At 32.3% G+C, this 23932-nt stretch overlaps 2 protein-coding genes across 2 annotated transcripts; both read left to right on the top strand.

Moving 5' to 3' along the window:
* The first annotated feature begins 187 nt into the window (after nucleotides 1-187).
* Nucleotides 188-16019, top strand: LOC145330739 (uncharacterized). Its single transcript, XM_080175403.1, has 12 exons — nucleotides 188-324; nucleotides 1704-1761; nucleotides 2486-2545; nucleotides 5976-6014; nucleotides 6791-6848; nucleotides 7297-7373; nucleotides 8015-8077; nucleotides 8774-8862; nucleotides 9171-9235; nucleotides 14211-14278; nucleotides 15163-15199; nucleotides 15938-16019. The coding sequence occupies exons 1-12, from the start codon at nucleotides 259-261 to the stop codon at nucleotides 16017-16019; spliced, it is 762 nt and encodes a 253-aa protein (XP_080031529.1). The 5' UTR covers nucleotides 188-258.
* A 198-nt stretch (nucleotides 16020-16217) lies between these two features.
* Nucleotides 16218-21376, top strand: LOC145329754 (uncharacterized). The gene is made up of 8 exons (XM_080174132.1): nucleotides 16218-16323; nucleotides 16955-17211; nucleotides 17624-17778; nucleotides 18434-18680; nucleotides 19025-19111; nucleotides 19567-19614; nucleotides 20023-20074; nucleotides 20884-21376. The coding sequence occupies exons 2-8, from the start codon at nucleotides 16970-16972 to the stop codon at nucleotides 20899-20901; spliced, it is 849 nt and encodes a 282-aa protein (XP_080030258.1). The 5' UTR covers nucleotides 16218-16323; nucleotides 16955-16969; the 3' UTR covers nucleotides 20902-21376.
* Nucleotides 21377-23932: the final 2556 nt, after the last annotated feature.

Here is a 23932-nt window from a genome sequence, read left to right as displayed (position 1 = left end):
GAATAAGATAAAGTTATCTTAAAACTTTGGGGACTAGTGTAATAAGCATCCTCTGCCTCCCTGTTTTAAACCGCTATTTACACCATAAATTAGTGTTTTTGGAGAAGGGAAGTACAAATCTCCACAAATTAAAATTCTACTTTGTTTTAGGTTTAAATTATAGTGAAATCATATTCATTACAGATAACTGTAAAATGTAATATTATAGAAAAATAATAAATATATCAAGCTTAAAAGGAACGTCACAAAATCATAACAATGAAGAATGTAATATTAAATTTAGAAATATTAAAAGTTATCTCTCTGTTATTAGTAACTCAAAAGGTAAGTAGAATAGTAATTTATGCGTATCGCAACATATTGTAAACAGCTTTCCGCGGCTATTAAAATGAAATTAAATTAAGTTTAAAATCAGTTTTTTAGCCCCGAGTGGCCGAATGTCCGTGCTAATAATCTTATGATTTGTTTATTATTCGTAGAAAACTATCTGTAATATGATGCTATACATGACTTTTCAAAATGGCTGAGAACCGGTTTCAATCTAGCGGATATCAAACGGTTTCAAAGCTATACTGGAAAATAAATGCTACCTATATCCAATACACATGGGTTGTAATATCCATAAAAGCAAAGTCCAAATACTACAAATGGACAATGGACGATCACTGACAATACTTATATAAATAACAACAGGATGTCTGTCTGTCAATCTGTGTGTAGAGAAGAATCTCGCTAACCGCTGAAATTATATGGTTCTCCTTTACAGAAAGACTTTATGACTATTTTGAGCGAGGTTACCGCCACCATTCCCTAGATAAATCGTGCTTAAAGTGAATGATTGACTTCCCCTCACACTATCACTATGGCTGTACTTTTATTTTTTTTAGATAACCCAATTATCCCAGAAATCGATATTTTAAAGAAAAAAAAAAGTCATTAGGAAGATTAGGATATTTTGTTGTTATTACAGCTTTAAAACGTCAGTTTTATGTTGATTTTATTATATACAATTGCTGAATTAAACGCAATTAGCTTGTTATTGCTTCGCTACATATTAATTAACCTATTAAAAGGTCTATTTTCATATCCTATAAAAATATAAAATTAGTCATAGAGGTCAACATATGTGTCATGGCATAGTTTAAGATGCGTAGCAACTCTAAAATTACATATATAGTATAATAAAATAAGGACAACGTATATATCAGGGCCCTTATCTCGCTATAAATATCGTGCCTAAAATATATCAGTTTTTTAACTACTTTTAATAATAAAGTAGATTGTCTACATAAATCATCCTTAAAAAGCACAGCACTAGTGGTAAGGTGGCACAAAATTCTTCCCCCCCCCCTCCCCACCCTCCTCAAATTACTTTTAAAATATATTAATATGAGGGTAAGGCTGTTGTTATTTTATGCTAACCCATGCAGGGGGGCCTTAACCTTGTAGGGCTAACCTTGCCTAACGAAAGGCAAAAACACAAGAATAACTATTTCCAACCTTATTCTCAAACAAGGGGGAGGGGGCTCACTAGACACTTAAAGAAAAACCGCCGAATTTTGATAAATTATCAGCCGTGACTTTTATTTAATATCAAATAGCCTAGATAAACTGTTTAATTCTTGTTTGTTTAAAGGCAATTTACAAATACATAGACATAAATATCATATTAGATGCGTAGGAATATTTTTATCTTTGTCCAGTTTGGAGGCATTTCCGGTTTATACATCGTGGACACCTGTACACTTCCGTTATTACAAGGTAGACATATAGATAGATAGATAGATAGATAGATATATATAGATAGATAGATAGATAGATAGATAGATAGATAGATAGATAGATAGATAGATAGATAGATAGATAGATAGATAGATAGATAGATAGATAGATAGATAGATAGATAGATAGATAGATAGATAGATAGATAGATAGATAGATAGATAGATAGATAGATAGATAGATAGATAGTAGATAGATAGATAGATAGATAGATAGATAGATAGATAGATAGATAGATAGATAGATAGATAGATAGATAGATAGATAGATAGATAGATAGATAGATAGATAGATAGATAGATAGATAGATAGATAGATAGATAGATAGATAGATAGATAGATAGATAGATAGATAGACAGATAGATTCCGCCTGATTAAAATAACATAAATAGATAAAAGTTTTGCTATAGTAAATCAAATCTATTTAAATCTCAAATTATTAATCCCAATTGCACGTCATTGAAAAGATGATTTTATATAATTTTGAAATAAAATGTATTTTAGATGATTATATTATAGGTTTAGTAAGGCAAAGTATTTGTTAGGTCACACCCATGAAACCTGACCAACAGAATAACGGACTTATATACAGGATGCTCATTGGTAAAGGGAATCTTCACAAAAAAAATCAGCCATAGCTTTTTGGACGGACAGACAAAGTAAATTATTGAGTAGCAAAGCTACTAATAAATTGTGTTTAAGGAGAGACATGTGAAGGATCAGAACAGTATACAAGCAGATACTATTATGATTATAAAACAGGTATTGTATATGATTCACATTTTTATCCTTATTGTTTTCTATTCAGAGTGCAATTCAAATGCAAATTGGAGTTTTTTTTCGGGAGGGATGGTGAGTTTTATTTAAATTTTAGATTTGTCAAATATTTTGGAGGTTGTATTTTTTTTATTTTGATTACTCTTTGGAGGTTGGAGGTATCCTTCCTATATACATTACTAAACTACTAATAAAAACTTAATCTAACCGATAATTCTAGTTTGAAAAAAGAATTTTTTTTTCTCAAGTCGATTTCTCTTAGGAGGGTGGAGGTAACCTCCTCAAAAATGTTTAAAATCTTGTCAGGAAAAAGAGAGTTTTTTTTTCAAATGCGGATTCTTCTTTGGGTGTTGAAGATAAATTACCCATTTACGTAGGTTCAACGATTACCGAGATCTTTCAGTGCAAATAGACTTACAGACACACATTCTGTAACTATTCTAAAAGGTTAAACCTCTTTTAGTTAAATCTTCAAGTAGAAAGACTATGATATACTTAAATTTTCTTTATTATTTTCTAAATCCTTTTCAGCTTAAAAAAATTCAATAAACTGTGCTTGTGTATAAATCTTAAATCCATATTTTACTCCTATCTACGATCTACTTTATATCTAGTACTAGCGGTTTCGCCCCTAGCCTCTAGGGACTTTGCCCCAAGAGGTTTGATCAAACCAATTTTTCCTATTTTAGATTAAAAATAAAAATAAAAAAAATTTCTTTAGGGGGGAGGAAGAATTTTTTTTTGGGGGGTGGCTAGTCAACCCCACTATTTTAATTTTAACTATCCCACCCCCCAAGAAACCTTCTTAAGACCTATGAGAAGCTAACCTGTTAAGGAGAACCCGATCAATTCAGCGGTTAGCAAGATCCTTCGCTACAAACAAACAGACAGACAGACAGACAAACAAACAAACAGACAGACATCGTTCTACTTTGTATTATAGATGTCTATTTTCTATACTAGCGGCTACGCCCCTAGAGGCCTCTAGGGGCACCTGAGGAGGAGAGAGTCGAATTTAATAACCCAATTTCTTATTTTAGATTTTAAAAGAAAAAGTAAAATTTTTTTTTTTTGGGGGGGGGATGCCCGGTGCCCCCCCACTCATTTTTAATTTTAGTTAAAAATTTTTGTTTCTTTAGGGGGGATTTTTCATTTTTTGGGGGGGTTGGGGGTGTCCCACCCCCCAAGAAAATAGTTATAAACCTTCCCGGGACCTATGAGAAGCTACCATGTTAAGGAGAACCTGATTGGTTCAGCGGTTAGCGAGATCCTTCGGTACAGACACAGAGATACACAGATACACAGACACACAGACAAACAAACATTCTGTTACTTTAGTATAAGGATTTGTAAGAGTTATATATTCAACCCTTTATAACTGGTATGTCTATATACTATATATTCATAAGAATTATATGTTCAACCCTTTATAACTGGTATGTCCATATTCTATACTCATAAGAATTATATATTTAACCCTTTATAACTGGTATGTCTATATTCTATATTCATTAGAATTATATATTCAACCATTTGTAACTGTTATGTCTAAATTCTATATTCATAAGAGTTATTTATTCAACCCTTTATAACTTGTATGTCTATATTTTATATTTAAAAGAATTATATTTTCAACCCTTTATAACTTGTATGTCTATATTCTATATTCATAAGAATTATATATTTAACCCTTTATAACTTGTATGTCTATATTCTATATTCATAAAAGTTATATATTCAACCCTTTATGTCTAGTATGTCTATTCTATATTCATAAGAATTATATATTTAACCCTTTATAACTTGTATGTCTATATTCTATATTCATAAAAATTATATATTCAACCCTTTATGTCTAGTATGTCTATTCTATATTCATAAGAATTATATATTTAACCCTTTATGTCAGGTATGTCTATATTCTATATTCATAAGAGTTATATATTCAACTCTTTATAACAGGTATGCCTATATTCTATATTCATAAGAATTATATATTCAACCCTTTATAACTGGTATGTCCATATTCTATATTCATAAGAGTTATAATTCAACCATTTATAACTGGTATGTCTATATTCTATATTCATAAGAATTATATATTCAACCCTTTTTAACTAGTATGTCTATATTCTATATTTATAAGAATTATATATTCAATCCTTTATAACTGGTATGTCTATATTCTATATCCATAAGAATTATATATTTAACCCTTTATGTCTAGTATGTCTATATTCTATATTCATAAGAATTATATATTCAACCCTTTTTAACTGTTATGTCTATATTCTATATCAATAAGGATTATATATTTATATATTCGTAAGAATCCAATTTGCCAGATAATTCCCTTTTTACATTCATTCTCAGAATTTTAGTTCTATACATGCTGGTTAAATAGATTTATAGACGTGGATTGTATACATACTTATATCTTTATAGCTAAATAAAAAGACACATCTGAACAAATATTTATTATAAATTTTATTAAATAACCTTAAAACAGTATATTTCATGTCAAAGTACAGGTATAATCAAATGTTGCCCAATTGTTTCAGAAATCACAAATAAAAAAAAACTATGACAATAAGACATAATAAACATCAAGTAGAATTATCTTAAAAAATAAGCAGTGTTACAGATATCATCCATCATACATATTTAAATGGATAGAATCATACTAACTTGCCTCATTTATATGGAGATTTCCCTAAAATTGACTTGAGCACCTAAACCACCCTTTTATTATTTTGAAAGTTTTTTGTTTGTTTATTTATTGCTTTAGGATCAGGTTAGGTTAGGCCCCGCAGGATTTAGGCATAGGATAAAAAATACCATAAGGGGTGCGAGAGTTTTCAGTGCTCGACAGGCACTTTGTAAAGAAGGACCTATCATATCATATTAGATAAAGTAGTAAGGTTATTTTTGTCTCAACCTTAAGATCTCAATATCTACTGAACTGATTTGATTCTCTAATTTAGGTAACCTTCATATAAAAGCTGTGCTGGTTTTAGGCTAATTTTTTATTACAGATTTGAGTTCTGAATTATTTTAGGCTATTTTCTATCCCCTCTCTGCTAGGGGCATAGGCGATAGTTCGTGAAATAGTATCATATATTTTCAACATTCATGATATGCTTCTGTTGTACTATGAATGAAATGAAAAAGTTGCTGACATCAACATTTTGAACATCAATGGAAATATAGTTTTTTTTTCTGACACATGCATATTGCATATACATTAGTTATCTTAAAAGAATCAAGATAGTAAAAAATCAAAAATACTCCAAAAATAGGCATCAAGTGTAAATTTAAAGTATCTCATATAATAAGTAAATCATCCTAAGTCAGAGACTTTTGATATTATTTTTTTTTTTTTTTTTAATTTTTAAATATATTTTTAAAATTTTAGGTGGTTGTTTGATTTTCTCCTATTCTGGATGCAAAGGAATATTTCATCAAAAGTTTTAATGATAATATCCATCATTTGTCCTATCCCTTAAAATACCTGTTGTTTCTTTTCTATATTCTAAAGTAGGGTTGGTCCGGATATCCGGTTTGGCCGGTTATCCGGACATTTTTAATATCCGGCCGGATACCAGATATTAAAACTATCCGGTAATTTGCCGGATATCGTACGTTGGCAAGATATCCGGCCGGAACCGGGTATCCGGCATTAGAAATCAACTGGATATCCGGTATCCGGCCAAAAAGTATCCGGCCCAACTCTATTCTAAAGCTAAAGTTGGGAAATAAATTTTTAGATGTGATATAATGTTGGATTTTTTTACTTGCAATTGTCATTCAATTCGCAAATATTGCTATATGCTAAAGGAATATCACTACCAATAGGAACAAGGAAGTCAACGTCCGTAAAAGCGAAGTGAAATCAGATCGTAGAACAACGAGCATTAACACTTATTTTCTATAAATCGGTTGCAAAATTGCTATTTTAGGACACACTTACATTAACAAGACTTTATTATAGAGATGCTACGCTAAAAATAGTACCTTGTTATCCTAGGAATTATTGTTCCAAAAATCAGAATGTAGGATACCTGTATCGTACATTTTTTGCTACGAAGTAAAAATTAAAATGGACGTACATTCAAGCATAACCTAACGATATGAGCTATCAGTTAAGAGCAAATCTAGTTATAGAAAAGGTTCGATTTTAATAATACAATTTGAATCAATATTGATTTTATGAAATATACTACACAGGAAACAGCAATAATTTTGCAACATATGCTGAATGTGTAGCAGCTTGTAAAACTAAGAAAAGGTGATTTCTGTTTAGTGTCAAAATTACACTATAACTGGCTTTGCTTGATTGCTTGTTTTTCCGTCGCGAGTCACAAACAAATAAATCTTTTTGAGTCTGTGATGTAAAGGGCATAAATGTGGGGAAGGTGGTTGGAAGTTGTACGGTATGCCTTCCATCTTTTTAACCCCTCTAGGTTTACTCACAACTGTAAAAAAAAACCGGAGTACGCCTTTGGTTAAGAGAAAAATCCCCATCCATCCCCTTTACCTTATCCTCTCCACTAAATAAGGGAACTAACCAATGAATGAGTTCCATGTTAACAACCTAAATTGCCGACATTTTTTGCCTGTCATAATATCTAAGTTTATTCTATATCCATTTTCATGAGAGGAAAGCAAAGGAAAGAGGCATGTAGTTCTGATGATTTGATAATGAGAATACAATCGCATACAATATTGTTTTCTAGTCCTAGAACTGTGATGACGGCTATGAGAGGCTTGATTCTGGATATTTCAGATGTTGATGAGAAAACAGTAGCACTAGGTATATATATTATATATATATATATTTATATTGTTACACACGAACAACTTGTTCTTTAAAGCTTTGATACCATAACTTTTAAATTCTGTTGCAATGACTCCTTTACTGATATATGATTCATTTTGTCTGTCCGTCCGTCAGTCAGTCCATAACGCTATAACGATTTTCTCAGCTGCTATTCAAGATAGACGGCTGATTTTTTGTGTGAAGATTCCCTATACCAATAAGCATTCAGTATGTGATTAACTTTGTCAAAAATGAGAGAGGTTTTGTTATTTTTTCTCCGATACATTTATATTTTTTTTTAACAAATGCTCTTTAAATACTCTTGTCCATATTCCCATTTTTGATTTGTTTATGTTTCGCTACTTATGGATTTTGTCATCCTTGTTTTGATGAAATATATAAAAATCAGGGGCTGCTCTTCAGCCAATTAATTCTAATTAACAAATTGAAAAATTTATGATTTTGTTGATGTAAAGTTGGAGTAAAACTTGTTTTTTTCTTCATGTAACTGAAGGGGAGTGGGTAAGAAGGGAGAGAAAAAAGAGAAGTGGGTTGTGGGGTAATTTTCTTATAGAATTGTTTGTCAGAATCACATTCCCTTTTGTTTTCCCTGCATAAAAATACCTAATGTTCAGATTTTGAATCAGAATTAACAGGATGGTCTCAAACAAATTTCCACGTTGTCGAGCATGAAAATGGTAATTATTTGTTTTCCTAGAGACTTAAAATTAAAGTTTTTTTTATTTATAAAAAACGCGGCATTAATGCATATGGCAATCAATGTACCTCATTGGTGTTGCGTTGGCTCTGTTGAACAAAAGGCTGCGTCATCAGGGATCTAAAGGGATAAGACAATGGTTGATAAATTGAAGTATATCCCCAATAATAATACACAAAATTACACCTTATGTAGATTATAATTAGTTGTTGAAACGTAGGGATGCTCAACTTAATGAACCAAACAATTAAAATTCCCAAAAGTTGTTAAGCCAACGTTGACAGGGAAAAAGCTAAGCTGTAAGAGTTTCAGGCTTAAGTGACATGGATCATGCAAAGAAATTGTTCTTGTTTGTCCAAATCCTCTAGCGGCTTTGTCCCAGGCCTCTAGAGACATACTTAACTTTTTTAAGACTTAGTTTAAAGATTCCTTGAATTGGACAACTCAATACGTTAATTGTTTGGCGAGATCTTAAAGAAAAAACAAAAAAATAATTACCTCCTGTAATGGGATAGTTAGTGGTGACTAATGGTGATATTAGTGAGCTATCATGCTTTTGAAACCATTATGAATATAGCTTAAAACATTCCCAGGTCACTTACAAACAGTTTGAACCTAAAAACCTAGCCATTACAGAGATTTTAGGTAACAAACATACATGATATTTGATTTGAAGGTGCTGGAAAGGAAACCAAAGTTGGGACAACTTTCAATGAATATGAAGCTACTCTGGAGCATAATTTTACTGCCGAGGCTTTTTCTCAGGTTACACTTTAACGATCAAAGGATGTAAACGTCAATAAAATCGAAAGGCCCGATTCTAAGTCCAACGCCTTAAACGGGCGCAATTCATTGCCATTTACAGATTTTCATACAAAGACTGTTAAATGAAAGGGTTAATTGTCTGTAGAACATTCGGTCGTGTAATTATTTGCCAAGTTTGATTCTATGATTTCCCAAAATGTAACTTAATTTGGTCCATTGATCTGAAGACATAAAAGCTTTCTATTATATACGAACGGAAAGATGTATTGACTGTAGAGCAGCTTCGCTTAACAAAAAAATGTCTTTAGGTTGAAATTGATTTTCTTCTGTTCGTGGCTAACCAATCAGATTCAGAGCCTCAGTTTCAGATAAAGTAAGTTAATTTAAATTTCACTAGATGAGTTTATCAAGTATTACAACATCCATAAAAAGCAAAGCACAAAAATTGATTGGACAAACCGACAAAGAGAGTAATAGAGCTTATGTTCAATTGTCATAACAAAGAAATGAAAGAGAATATATAAAAACAAATTTCAACAAAATCACAAAACCTTAAAAATTAGGTGTTTATGTTTTTATAAAGCTACCGACATGTATTCGGACAAAACAATCTTTACTGAAAATTTTAGCTCTCTACTTTCAATAGCAAATGAGAAAATCATTTTTCTCCAATAGCGTTACAGACTGACTAACTGACAAACAGACAATATGAATTATAACATTTTATTTTTAATTTTCTCTTCCTCTAAGGCTGTGCAGTCGTATTCGCTGTCAGCCTGTCCTGCTTTGAGATTATTAGGACAAACACAGAGTTGCTTTACTGCTAAAAATATTATTCTATAATATAAAGTAGTAAGGTTTTGTGTCTTTTACCTGAGATTTCATTAACCAATGAACCGATTTCATCCTTTCAGTTAAGCTTTACATAGTCTATTTTATTTATAATTGGTTTTCGGATATTTTTAGCCCTTCAATACTCCTTCAAATATAGATGATAGGGGTGCACCCACAAGTACTTTATAATGTACCTTTAGATAAATTCATGAATAAATAAATATTCATGCTCAGAATATTTGAATAAAAAATATTTTCAATCACCAGTAAAATTGAATTCCAAAGAAAAAATACAGTTGGTAATATCCTAATAATTTCAAATGACTCATATTGAATTATTCTAAATCCTGTTATATAAAGTTGTAAGGTTTTTTTTTGTCTGAAGCTTAATATTTTAGTAACTACTGAACTGATTAGTTTCTCTATTTCATGAAATCTTCACATAGGTCCCGTGATGGTTTTAGGCTATTTTATTTTTAGATTAGGGTCTTGGGATGGTTTTAAGCAATTTTTTCTAGTCCATTTCTGCCTTTTTGCATAAAGATCCCCTAGATACCAGGGGCACATCAGCTATGTTCTTTTTAAAAGCGAAGCTTTTCTATAATTAGGGTCGGTCCGTCCTTACGTCCGTCCGTCCGTCCGTAACGAATAGCTTTTTTCGTTAATTTAGGCATGTTAGAATTGTCCTATTGATTTCAAATTTTGCATGGTGATTCCTTTAATAGTTAGGTACGATTTAGAAAGCGTAGCAACTCTATAATCATCACCAAAATGTCCGTACGTCCATTTTAAACCTGTTGGTTTTTTTACTTTTTTAACAACAAATTTTTATGTGATCTAATCATCCGATTGATCTGATTTTTGGTATATTGATTCCTGGGACAACAAAGTATAATGTAATAAGCGAAGCAACTCTATAATCAAGTCCTAGAAATGTAAGTATGTCCATAAACATTACCCTGAATCAAGCAGTTTTTCAACACATTTTACTTACAATTTTGCTTTGACTCTTATACATTTATATTATGATTATTCAGTTCTGACACTATATAAGTGTTAATGTCCGTTTGTCCTACTGTTTAAGTGCTTCGCTTTTATGGATGTTGTCATCCTTGTCAAGTAGCAAATCTATTATTTGAATAAACGTGTTATTGAAGTAACAGGATGTCTATCTGTGTGTGAAGGATCTTGCTAATCACTGAACTGATATGGTTCTCTTTTTAATAGTGCATCTTATATAGGGTTCTAGAAAGATTTATAACATTTTTGAGGTAGGGTTCCTAACTCCTTCCAAAAGAATTGTCCAATCCCCCTCTATTTTAACCTTTTTTGGTCCAGCATCCCTCAATCAAATTCTCTAAGATGCCTCTTGAGGCTTAGCCGCAGGTATACATTCATAAATATTGCAGGGGAGGGTTGAATTAGAAATGTAAAGGACACTGAATAAAAGTTTTTTTTTCTAGGAATTTTTGTGCTATATAAATTTCTGGCGAAATTCTCTGTCAGCTAGTTTTTTTTTATTCAGAGTAAAGTGTGGGTCAGTTTTCTGAGGAATACAATAATGGATGTAGAATATAGGTGGATATTATGACAGGGGAAAATTGTCGTCAATTTAGGTTGCTAATATGAACATCATTTATTAATGGACAATTCGTTAATTCACTAAGAGGGGATGGTATGGAGTAAAGGGGGTGGATTGAAGGTATACAGTTATTTTAGCACCCTCTTTGTTTCACTTTATTTCGGAACATGAATATCTAGTGAAAGATCCAATAAATAATATATCCATTTATAAAATTTGATCTTGGGGGTTTATTAATTATTTTCACTTATTGTAAAAAAAGAAATAAAAAACAATGGGAAAAAAATAAATTGAAACAAACATAAAGAAATGATAGAAAAGAAAGAGAAAAAATAAATGTTAATATCATTTAATATTAATATAAAAAAAACAGTTGCATATCTTCAATATCTCCCTGTTAAAAAAATAATTTTCCTAAACAGCAGAACAGACAAACCACGCGAGACGAGGACCAAAAAACATAACTTTTGCACCACTTTTTTAAGGATTTTCCTCATTACATGACGTCACAGGAATCAAAAGTGACAATCAACCATTTATCTTTAATAGTAGCCAGAAAAGAAATGGAGAGTTAGTTCTCTACTAAAAAAAAGAAGAAATCTGTTTAAAAGTGAAATTTTAGATCATACATTTTTAAAGGGGGGGGGGGGGGCGTAATGACATTTATTCGTAATCCGTGAGCAAAATGGTCTAAATATTTAGCTAGACCCTTCAAACTTGGTATATAAGCCTAGTCCTATAGGTATTACATCTAAATGGCAAAAAAATCCAAAATTTTTTTTTTTAAGGTTAGGTTAGGTAAGAAAAACCCTGCAAAAATGGGCTTTTTAGGCTTTTTTGAGTCTATTTTGATGTGGAATCTTACCTAAAATTGTTTTTTCTTAGGATTTTAACTTAAATACACTGTATCTATTCATATGGACAATATTTAAGGTGATTCAGCAAGTCGGGGACCGACCCCAGGGGGCTAGGTGGGTGGCCCGCAGGGGTTAAGTGCATTTTTCCCAATATATATGTTGTGATACATCAAATTATAGGTTATTTAGGTCAAGGAACTCTAATTCAGAGCTGAAATAAGCATTAGACTAATCTGAAGCTAGCCCCAGCGGGCTAGGTTGGTGGCCCGCAGGGGTTAAGTGCATTTTTTCCAATATATATCTTGTTATATATCAAAATATAGATTTATTAGGTCAAGAAACTTAAATTCTGAGCGAAAATTAGCATTAGACTAACCTGAAGCTAACCCCCCGGGCTAGGTTGGTTTTCTGCAGGGCTTAAGAGCATTTACCTAACCTAACCTAGAAACTTACTTACATTTTTACAGTTTTTTTTTCTTGAATAAACTGTGTCTATTAATGAGGACTTTATTTAAGATGATCCACCAAGTCTGGGATCGACCCCAGCGGGCTAGGTGGGTGGCATTTTACCCAATATATATGTTGTGATACATCAAATTATAAGTTTTTTAGGTCAGTTAACTCAAATTCAGAGCTAGAATTAGCATAGGACTAATCTGAAGCTAGCTCCAGGGGGCTAGGTCGGTGGCCCGCAGGGGTTAAATGCATTATTGTCCATTATATATCTTGTTATATATAAAAATATAGGTTTTTAAGGTCAAGAAACTCAAATTCAGGGCTACAATTGGAATAAGACTTACCTGAAGCTAACCCCCGCTGGTTAGGTAGATTTTCCGTAGGGCTTATGTGCATTTTACCTAACCTAACCTAGAAACTTACTTGTTCTTTTTGTTATTTCCTTGAATAAACTGTGTCTATTAAAAAAAAATATTAAATGTAAGTTTCTAGGTTAGGTTAAATAAAATGCACTTAAGCCCTGTGGGACACCCACCTAGCCCGCTGAATCATCTTAAATAAAGTCCTCATTAATAGACACAGTTTATTCAAGAAAAAAAACTGTGAAAATATAAGAAGTTTCTAGGTTAGGTTAGTTAAATGCTCTTAAGCCCTGCAGAAAACCAACCTAGCCCGGGGGGGTTAGCTTCAGGTTAGTTTAATGCTAATTTTCGCTCAGAATTTGAGTTTCTTGACCTAAAAAACCTATATTTTGATATATAACAAGATATATATATATTGGAAAAAATGCACTTAACCCCTGCGGGCCACCAACCTAGCCCGCTGGGGCTAGCTTCAGATTAGTCAAATGCTTATTTTAGCTCTGAATTTGAGTTCCTTGACCTAAAAACCTATAATTTGATGTATCACAACATATATATTGGGAAAAATGCACTTAACCCCTGCGGGTCACCCACCTAGCCCCCTGGGATCGGTCCCCAACTTGCTGAATCATCTTAAATAATGTCCTTATGAATAGATACAGTGTATTTAAGTTAAAACCCTAAGAAAAAACAATTTAAGGTAAGTTTCCACATCAAAATAGACCAAAAAAAGCCTAAAAACCCAATTTCAGCAGGGTTTTTCTTACCTAACCTAACCTTAAAATAAAAAATTTTGGATTTTTTTGCCATTTAGATGTAATACCTATAGGACTAGGCTTATATACCAAGTTTGAAGGGTCTAGCTAAATTTTTAGACCATTTTGCTCACGGATTACGAATAAATGTCATTACGCCCCCCCCCCCCTTAAATTATAAAAAATCCTTTAATTATTCAATATTTAATTTATCAAAACTAGAGACGTCTAAAAACACATAAAAAAGCGTTGCTTCTAACTAACAAAAACCTTAAGAGATAGGACAAATAACGATAAATTGTTATTCTGTTCCAATGATGATAATTATGATACCCCTTTTTGTAGATTAAAAACCAATAGAGTTCCCAAAGTTATTGGGCCAAAGAAAACTTTGGGTACCATTGTAATTGACATTCCAATGTCCCCGATCCCTCCCTGACTAATTTCAATTATACATAGATTACATATATCGGATTAATAAGAATTAATTATATATTTTTAGGTTACAGACATTAGATGGAACCATCGAAGCTGTTGTTTTTGATCTCAACCAATTCAAAGTTTCAAAAGGAAACATTTTTACAATTATTAACCCTTTACAGTCGGGCCCCTTGCCGCACCTTAATCAGTCGGGGGGGGGCGTTCAACGCCCCCCCCCCCTATTATCTCAGTTCCTATTAGAGCTAGAGGGCTAAAAAAAATGTTTATCTTTATGTAAATTTTATATTAGAAATATCAAAACATAAATTTTTGCTCTTTACCTGGATCACCCTGCCAGGTTTGCTGGCATCCTGTGCCCGCCAGGATGGAGATATTCAAAAAATTCCAACTCTCAGTTATGTGTCATACCCATACTTAAAAAGTCACGCAATTTGGGCTCTTTATCTTTCACACACAGAAAATGAGAAAGAAAAAACCGGATGGGGGGGGGGGGCGTTCAACGCCCACCCCCCTCCCGACCGTTAAGGGTTTTATATGATTTTTTATATGATTCATAAATTTCAGAGATCTAAGGGGTAAGATAATAGCATATAAATTGATGTACTTTACATCCCTAATCATGAATCACAAAATTACCCTTTCAGTAGATACGATTAGTAGTTGAAACGTTCGGACACTTAACTAATAAATCAAAATTCAATGAAGTCTGTAAAGTTATAAGCCATTGAATAAAAAAACCTTATGATAAAACTTTGGGGACTAGTGTAATAAACAGCCCAATGTTCCCTCCCTAATGGCTAAATCTTGATTTTAAATAAACTAAGCCTTATTTCAAGAGCTCTATTATTGGAAAATAATGCATATTCTAAAATTCCATAGAAAAAAGGCATTTTTATGAATAGTCTAACTCCTAAGCATAATAAAGAGTAACTGCACTTCATATAAACACGATTATCCAAAATGATTGAACGATGTCCCAAAGTAATATTGTAAAAAAGTTTGATGTTTTCCAGATAAATGGCATGAACTAAGATTTTTATCTCCACTTAGGTTATTTCAAAATTCAATCTAAATTTATAAAGTAGTTAGATAAAAGAACAGTAGGCAGTCGCCGCACGGCTGCGACTGAATTCAAAGTTGCGACTGCGGTGGAGTAAGACTTAGGGTGGATGAGGCTGGCGTATTTTATATTTTGTTGGCTAAGTAAACCGCTGAATGGGTGGCTTACGCAGCTTTGCGGATGTAATTGATGTTTATTGGGTGTTTTTTTGCGTAGCAATGCGGCTGACGGGGACGGTTCTGCAAGCGCGTGGCTGATGGTGGCTGTGGCTATAGCATTAACTGATTATTACGCGGTTGCTTAGATAACATTTTTAAAAACTTTTTTGTTGACGAATCTAGCTTAAATTGATAAATATTGATATTCTTGCTGATTAAATCAAGTTAAATGTCTATTGGCAAAGGATTTAGCGGTCCAGCTCAGGAATCTCAAGGGATGTTACAATGGACGATAAATTGATGTACATCCAAAATGATGATAAACAAAATTACTCCCTATGTAGATAAGAATTATTTAAGAAAACTGACAATTTGAACCTACTAATAAAGATCTGACAAAAATACCCACATTTTTCAAGTCAATGAATGCAACTTTGGGCCCCGTCCCTCCATCCCTAGTTTTTTCTAATGTAAATAGGCGACTACGGTAATTGAAACGCGGCTGTCGAGCCTAGATAAAACAATATAAATATTCACTTCACGGTTTACTTTGAATTTTGAAATTATTAGTGACGAAAAGACTGATTTCAAAACTGTCTTTCTCTTTAAATCAAGGAATTTATGTTTAAATATTCCAATAATTTTTTACTAAAGAATTTCCAATTTGTAATATAATAATGATGACAACATCCATAATTGAGTAACGTAGCTCATAAGTATATAAAAAAACATCCAAACAAACAGGCTGAATATCTTAATTTAATGGGAAAATTCACAAAATATACAGACTCCTATCTTTAAAAACTGCTGATAAAATTAAATATTGAACAGAAGAATCCTTTCTTTTTCAGAAAACAATATCTTAAAATTAGATGGCATTTCTTATAACAACAAAAAGTTAAACATAAATATTTAGTCCAAACAAGAGTGATGAGATATTCATTGATGATATTGAGGTAAAATAACCTTTCTACAAAGTAATGGAATGTTTATCTGTCTCTTTCTACCAAGACAAAATTCTAATCGTTAGGTCATTATGGTTCTTCTTCACAATGAAACTTTTTAAAAGATCTGTACCGATAATTACCCGTAAAACAAGATTGGTTTGGTCAGTTCCTTGATCAAGTAAGAGGGTTAAATGGGGGGGGGGGGGGGCATTATTTTAGCCAGCTATAATAGAGTGCATGATTCAAGTAGTAATAAATCCATTCTTACTGTTCTTTAGTGAAGAGACATACAAACCCCATAGCATGTCTAAGATATAATTTCTCAAACATTAAGCAAAACTAAATTAAAAATCCGAAGAAAATGGCCTAAATTTAATTTATGTAGACAAACACACATACATCATACAGTTAGATAAATTACTGCAAAGAACTACTGAAAATTAGTTTCTTTTAATTTTTAAGCAAAATAATTAAAAATCCATGAAAATCGGCTAAGATAATATAAAATGTAAGACAGAGAGACTGACCAAACTTATGGAGACCATCGTTTTAAAACGCCTTGGATCATAAGTTCATAACAATGGCATGAAAAAGAGCAAAAATAAACATTCATTATGGAAAATACAAATCTATATTTCAGGTGAGACTAATCCAAATGATGGAATCTCAACATCTTGAGCATGATCCGTTCCTGTTCAAGAAACCAACAACCTCAACTTCAGAACCTGCAACAACTCCAACCTCAACAACTACACCAAGTACTCTAGCATCAACAACTACTGCGCCAGAATCTACTTCTAGCACAACTTCAACAACAACCGCAACTACTACTACAACAGTCTCATCTACAAATGTAACAGAGTCGCCTACCTCTTCAGTGCCTGTTATAACCACCAGGTAAATTTAGCATACATGCTTTTTACATAAATAATATAAATATATCAAAGCCGTCAAAAAACCTTAGATTTAAACCCATTTGGGTGCTTTGAATTTATAAAAAAAAGGATTGCCATATTTTCGTCAGGTTTAGGATTCAAGTTGATTTTTAAAATCATAGAAGGTTGATTTCTCAGATTCTTTAGAAGTGAAGTTACTCTATGACTGTTTGTGTCTGTCCTTTTTTCTGTCTGTAATGCTGCTCTATATTTGGTTCTTTCTTGTTCTCCTCATGTAATCTAAAATTAAGATTTTGCCAAAACTCGCATGGATATCTCTCTCTCCAATTTATAATCTTAGTTTCATATACATATATTATTATTTTAAACAGCTTTGCTACTATTAAATGTAATTGCCCTTGTTTTATGTATAGTTCTGAAGCAACAACAACAGTTTGTAATTGTTCATCAACCACACCAGAAGTATCAACTACTACAACAACAGAAGTATCAACAACTAACACAACAACACCAGAAGTATCAACATCATCTACATCACCTTCTCCAACAACAACTGAATATTTTCCAGGTTACTTTACTTGAATATATAATCTTTTTTTGGTCCCCAGGTAGGAGTTCCGTGCATATTTGTGACTGGTTTTACAGGTCTGTACTTACACAATTGGATCAAGGTTTCAATGTTTCTTGTATCATGGACTAAATCAAACATTACTTATTTCTTAATAACTTTAGCTCATAGTTTTGCTCATTATAGCATTACAGTTTATTATTTTCAATTTACATGCTTTTTTTTATTGGATCTCAGGATAAGATGATAAATTGCATGATAAATTGATGTGTACCCCCAGTTACAATAAACAAAACTTTCTGTAGATTAATTGTTCTTCTTTTTTAAATTTTGAAGACAACAAGATAATATAAGAATCTAAAATTTTAGAAGGAATACTTTCACAGTTGATCATTGAAAACCCCTTTCTTAGCTTCAATCTAAGAGATACACGTTTCAAGAACCTTAGGGGCACTTCTAACCCTTACTTAACCTGACCAATAATAGGCAGAAATATAAGAGTTTTTCCAGTAGTTTGTTAGTGATTTACTTTCTTTTGGAATAAAATTACTAAAATAATTAAAGATCAAATGAAAAACAATCATTATGAAGATCAATCCAACAGATTAACCTATGATACAAATAGAGTATGTTTGCTAATTATCTCTTTTCATAGGAAAAGTAACATCCGACAGTTCAGCTACATCTGAATCAAATTCAACAACCCCAGTAACATCAGGTACAACAGCAAGCACTAATTCAACAACTGCAACATCAGAGTCAACTTCTTCACAAGTATCATCTTCTACAACAGCACCTAATGGTACAACAGCTGTGACTCCAACTGTGGATGTAAATATAACCACAACAACAGTACAGCCTGGACAAACAGAGAATCTCATTGCTCCGTCTGAACAAAGCGGGTGACTTTTTAAACCTAATTTTGTAGAGTTTAATGGGTGATGAGAAAAATCTTTAATAAATATATCACATCATACATTATCAACCCTTCTATAATTTAAGATTTTTTTCTTTAAACTCAAAATTGGAATTGTACTTAATTTGGTGGTAGATTTTATACATTTCGGAGACAATTGTTTTAGAGGTCCTTGGGTTCATACAAATAATAAGAAAGCAGTTTATAAAAATTGGCGGAAATGGTAAAACTATATGCCTTTTTTTTTTACAGAAATTGGCTAACACAAGTAAATTTCAGGATTAAAATGATAACAAACCACAAATGATCATAATAATTCTATAATATTAGTGGAAAACGAGCAGAACTGGTTGTCTTGGGATGTTTGGTTGTCGTGCTCAGTTTATCCACTGGTTTCATCCTCTTCAAATATGTCAAGTAAACATTTATGTTCCTATGTGGACTAGTTCTTTGCTGCCCTGGGGTCTAAGAAGACGCAGGGCTGCCTCGCTTTAAAAAGAAGTGTCCAGAAAAATTTAAGTTGTAATTGAATATTTAAAAATAATCATACTTGTGTGTAATTAACTTTTTTTTATGGAAAAATCACCTAAAAATTAAAAGTTTATCTTAAGTGCATTAGGTAACGGTTTTTGTATATTGTTTTCGGTATCAATTTCAAATCATGTTTTTATATTGAGACTAAAACCACAAGAACTTTTGCCATGGTAATCAGATAATTGTCAGTTTCTTTTATTGCAAAATCTTGATCATAGGTCGCTAATGCATAGGATTCTCCACAACCCATTCTGATGCATCACCTAAAACCTAGCCTAAATTGATTTGAGATTTTCAATACTCAACATAATTGCCCTTGTTGAAAGAATTATTTTTAGGCTAAGAAGAAGCATAGGTGACTACAGAGTACAGTCTACAGGTTCCAGGTAGAAATTTATTTTAATAAATCTTATGTTTTTACTAAAGACCTCTAATTCCCACTTTTTACAAAGTAACATATTTTTATCTGCAAGTAAAAAGGCGGGGGGGGGGGGGGTTGAGTAAGCCAACCCCTAAAAATGGCAACTCATATCTCTAATTTATTATATTCTCCCTAATCAAAGTAAATTAAAAATAATGGGGGGGGGGGGGGGGGGAGTGTGGGAGTTTTTCCTATACCTTACCCCTACAGGGTGCTCTCCTTATGGGGCCTATTCAAAATGCAGGACTGACCAGCACACAAAACAACCTCTCTTAACCAGACCTGAAGAAGTAATAAACAAACAAAAAACTACCCATCATCCCCTATATTTTCAATTTATTTTACTAATATCCATTTGAATTGTAATGTCTAGACAAACCTACAATAACCCAGCCTATTCTGTTTCCAGTACAACTAGATCACAGGTACAAATATCTTCATGCTTTAGGTAGAAAAAACTACTCTAAAACTATATATATATATATATATATATATATATATATATATATACTAGTGGCTACGCCCCTAGAGGCCTCTAGTGGCACTTTTTTTTTTATATTTTAAATATAATTTATAACGTTTGACGTTAATGTTTGCGTTGAACTCTCTTTCTAAAATCGAGATTTTTTTGAATTTCTCTTGGGAGGGTGGTGGTACCCTCCCCCAAAATAGTTAAAAACCTTCCCGGGACATATGAGAATCTACCCTGTTAAGGAGAACCCGATCGGTTCAGCGGTTAGCGAGATCCTTCGGTACAGACACACAGACAAACAAACATCCTGTTACTTTAGTATAAGGATATTACATGGATATTGTGACAGGGGAATTTTGTAGTCAATATAGGTTTCTAATATAGTCATCAGCTTTATGCCAATTCGTTCCTACATGGTCACGCGAGGGATAAAGTCATAAAGATGATGGGAGTATCGTTAAATTAGCCAGCTGGAAGACGAAAGTCTGGTTCAATGTCTAAAGAAAATGTGGTTTATTACTGTTTAACTGTTCTTATTACTATGCTCCGCTACTTATGAATGATGTTATCCTTAGCTGGATCTTTAAATCATTTCAATGGTGCGCCAAATCGGGGTGCGCCGAATTTCAGCCAATCACAGCGTGGCATTTCGTAAAATGCTGTGCTCTCATTGGTGGAAAGTTGGCTCAACCCGATTTGGCGCACCATTGAAATGATTTAAAGATTTAGCTCTTGTTTCTATTTAATCATCTTTCTTTCTAGGACAGCTTCTCCAGTTAAGAGCATGGAATCAAACATTTTAAATACAAAAAGTATAAAGTCAGAAAACAATGTATAGGCCGCTTTATTACGGCTAAATAGCTGGCAGCACAGCATATGAGTAGAACCAGCACAATAATCTAAAAATGGCCAAGACTCTATAATGTTCAGATAGGGCACAGCGTAAGTAAACGCGCTGAAATTTTGCTTTCGTGCGCATATTCCCTAGCCGTGTGCTCTATGTTCATAATTGAAACTTTAAAAAATCCTAATGATTTGTTTGCTAGAATTTGCTGGCTCTACTTCCGACCCAACTTAGGTCAGCCGTATGAAGCCTTTCAAATTAACACAAAATACCATTTACAAATTGATTTATATTTAATGTTATATCTAAATATATTTATTTTTATCTTTACGTTATGAATATAAATATACAATATAAAAATCCAGAGATTAAAATTGTATCTAAAAGTTTTTAATAAATTATATTTCATTACATCTTCCAATCTGATTTAAAACCCGGTCCCCAGGGCCAAAAAAAAAGAAAAATTATATAAACATTTTGTTATCTATTGTATTTTAATTAAAATATATACAGATTAAGACGATATTTTTAATCTTATTAGCAAATAATAACATTTGGTAGAGTGTGTTTTAATGTATAAATGTTCAAACAATCAAAAAAAAAGTTTTAATTTCAGATTTATAAGGAATTTTATTTTAAGGGGGGGGGGGGGAATGCAACCATCTCGTAATCAATGATTAAATGGCACTTAGAATCCGAATTTCTTAATGAAACTTGGCATGAGTAATCCTTGGTAGGTCTATTTTCCCTAAATTGAACAAAAAGTCGAAAAAGTACCGGCTAACAGCTCAGCCGTTTAGCCGTTTTTTGTTGTTGCTATTTTTAGGGCAAATTTGTCATAAATTACGTAGGAATCAACTTCTTGAAACATATTTTTGCTTTAAATCATGTGAAATGATACCAAAAACTATTTTTTTAATTTCTAGTACCAGCAACTACCAGCTGGAGCCGTTTGAAAAAGTTTGGAGCGGCAAAGAGTATTATATGGAGATAGGTTTCGTGACGGATTTGCCTTGAAAATAGCCAAAAAATGGCTTAAAGGCTGAGCTGCCAGCCGTTAACCGTTACTTTTCCAACTTTTTGTTCAATTAAGGGAAAATAGAGATGAACTCCAATTTAGTTTCTGTAAGTGTACCTAGCGTCCGCGTCCTATCTCGAAATTTGCTATTAGCTAAAAAAGCTTCAAACTTCCAAAAAAAAATTAAAATTTTAAACATTAAAATTTTGAATGTATTATGTATAAATCGCTTTGTTTTCACAAATTTCCGGAGTAGCTGAAAAAAGGGTCTGCAATAATTGGGTTATCTGCTGTACACTTTAGGAAACTAGGGCTAGAATAGGAAATCCATTTGGAGCTGATCAAAATAGACCTATCAAGATTACTCATGCCAAGTTTCGTAACGAAATTCGGATTCTAAGTGCCATTTAATCATTGATTACGAGATGGTTGCTTTGACCCCCCCCCCCCCTTAGTAAATTAAGTTATTAGTGAATATTGTTACTAGGAATATCATATAAAGCTAAAAGCTCAAATATACATGTATCTAACTTGACAGATTCAGGAATAACAAAAATGCATAGGTAATATAAATTAAGTCAACAAATATCAGTCAAGAAATGAATTCAGTTTTCACTTTGGCCGTGTAACATATTTCAACCCCTCTATGATAAATATTTTCAACACAAGAATACCTAGTAATTTATCGCATTGTAAATATTATAAACAGCTTTCCGCAGACAATCAAATGAAAAATTATTAGATTAAAACCAGTTTTAAAATTATTAATTTTATGATTTTTATTTTAATATTCGTGGAAAATTGTCTGTAATACGATGCTATACATTTCACAGTATGGATGAGAACCGGCTGTAATCCAGCGAATATTAATAGGTTTTGAAACCTTACCTATTGTCTATATACATATAATAACGTTATATTTATTCAGTCATATTTTATCTTTATTCATGACTTTAAAATGGATCTTGCTGTGTGACAACAAAGCTTCATTTTGAGCAAATGACTTGTCGCATAATTCACAAGAATAAGGCCTTTCTCCTGTATGTATCCTTACATGCCTTTGCAAGTTTTGTTTAGTTAAGAATGATTTTTCACAATAATTGCATGAAAATGGCTTTAAACCTGCATGAGTTCGTTTATGAACTGTAAAAGCACCATAATGAGAAAATGATTTATTACAAATATCACAAAGAAAAGGATTTTCGCCTGAATGTATTCTTCTATGGTTAGTTAACTGAACTTTTTGAGCAAAAGCCATTGTACACAAATTACATGAATATGGTTTCACGTCTGTATGAATTCTCTTGTGAACGCTAAGAGTACTTGCTTGTGTAAAACCTTTTCCGCACAAATCACAAACAAAAGGTTTCTCTGCAGTGTGTGTTCTTTTGTGCGTTTTCAAATTCTCATTTTGAACAAATGATTTATTACAAATATCACATGAGTAAGGCCTGTCGCCATTATGTAACTTTTGATGTCGTAGTAGATTTTGATGCGTTGAAAAAGATTTTTCACAATTACCACACGGAAAAGGTTTTTCACCCGTGTGAGTTCTTTCGTGTACAGTTAGTGCATAGTTAGTTGAGCATGATTTAGTACAAAAACCACAAGAGTATGACTTTTCCATTAAAACCTGAAAATAGTTAGATAAGCTGTGTGATTTTATTTATAGTAAACGTTATTTAAAAAAAAACTTTATTAGCTGTCAGATCTCAAGCATAACTAATGTGCTAACGACAAATTAAAGGCCTTCAAATAAAGTCCAAAATGCAAATGAACGTACAACGCATTTATAAGGACGAAAAAAGACCACTTTAATTTAAACAAAATTATCAATTTTAGAAATATTTTGTCACAATTTTATATTAAAAAAAAATAATTAAGTACCTCTTTTATATTTCCTTCCTTGCAATCATATTCGAATTTCACCACATTATCTTCTTTTACTG

Source organism: Acartia tonsa, chromosome 10, assembly GCF_053477335.1.
Source record: "Acartia tonsa isolate MP-2025a chromosome 10, ASM5347733v1, whole genome shotgun sequence".
Classification (NCBI taxonomy): Eukaryota; Metazoa; Arthropoda; class Copepoda; order Calanoida; family Acartiidae; genus Acartia; species Acartia tonsa.
Note: the sequence above shows the minus strand (reverse complement) of the source record. Positions and strands in the feature narration are given on the sequence as shown.

Bases quoted from the DNA above. Each gene is read 5' to 3' on its own strand.
- LOC145330739 (XM_080175403.1), top strand. From the start codon at position 259: ATGAAGAATGTAATATTAAATTTAGAAATATTAAAAGTTATCTCTCTG. The intron at 6,015-6,790 runs TATTTCATCAAA...ACTACACAGGAA, and splicing joins CTATTCTGGATGCAAAGGAA to ACAGCAATAATTTTGCAACA. The intron at 8,078-8,773 runs GTAATTATTTGT...TTTGATTTGAAG, and splicing joins CGTTGTCGAGCATGAAAATG to GTGCTGGAAAGGAAACCAAA.
- LOC145329754 (XM_080174132.1), top strand. From the start codon at position 16,970: ATGATGGAATCTCAACATCTTGAGCATGATCCGTTCCTGTTCAAGAAA. The intron at 17,779-18,433 runs GTTACTTTACTT...CTCTTTTCATAG, and splicing joins AACAACTGAATATTTTCCAG to GAAAAGTAACATCCGACAGT. The intron at 18,681-19,024 runs GTGACTTTTTAA...CTATAATATTAG, and splicing joins GCTCCGTCTGAACAAAGCGG to TGGAAAACGAGCAGAACTGG.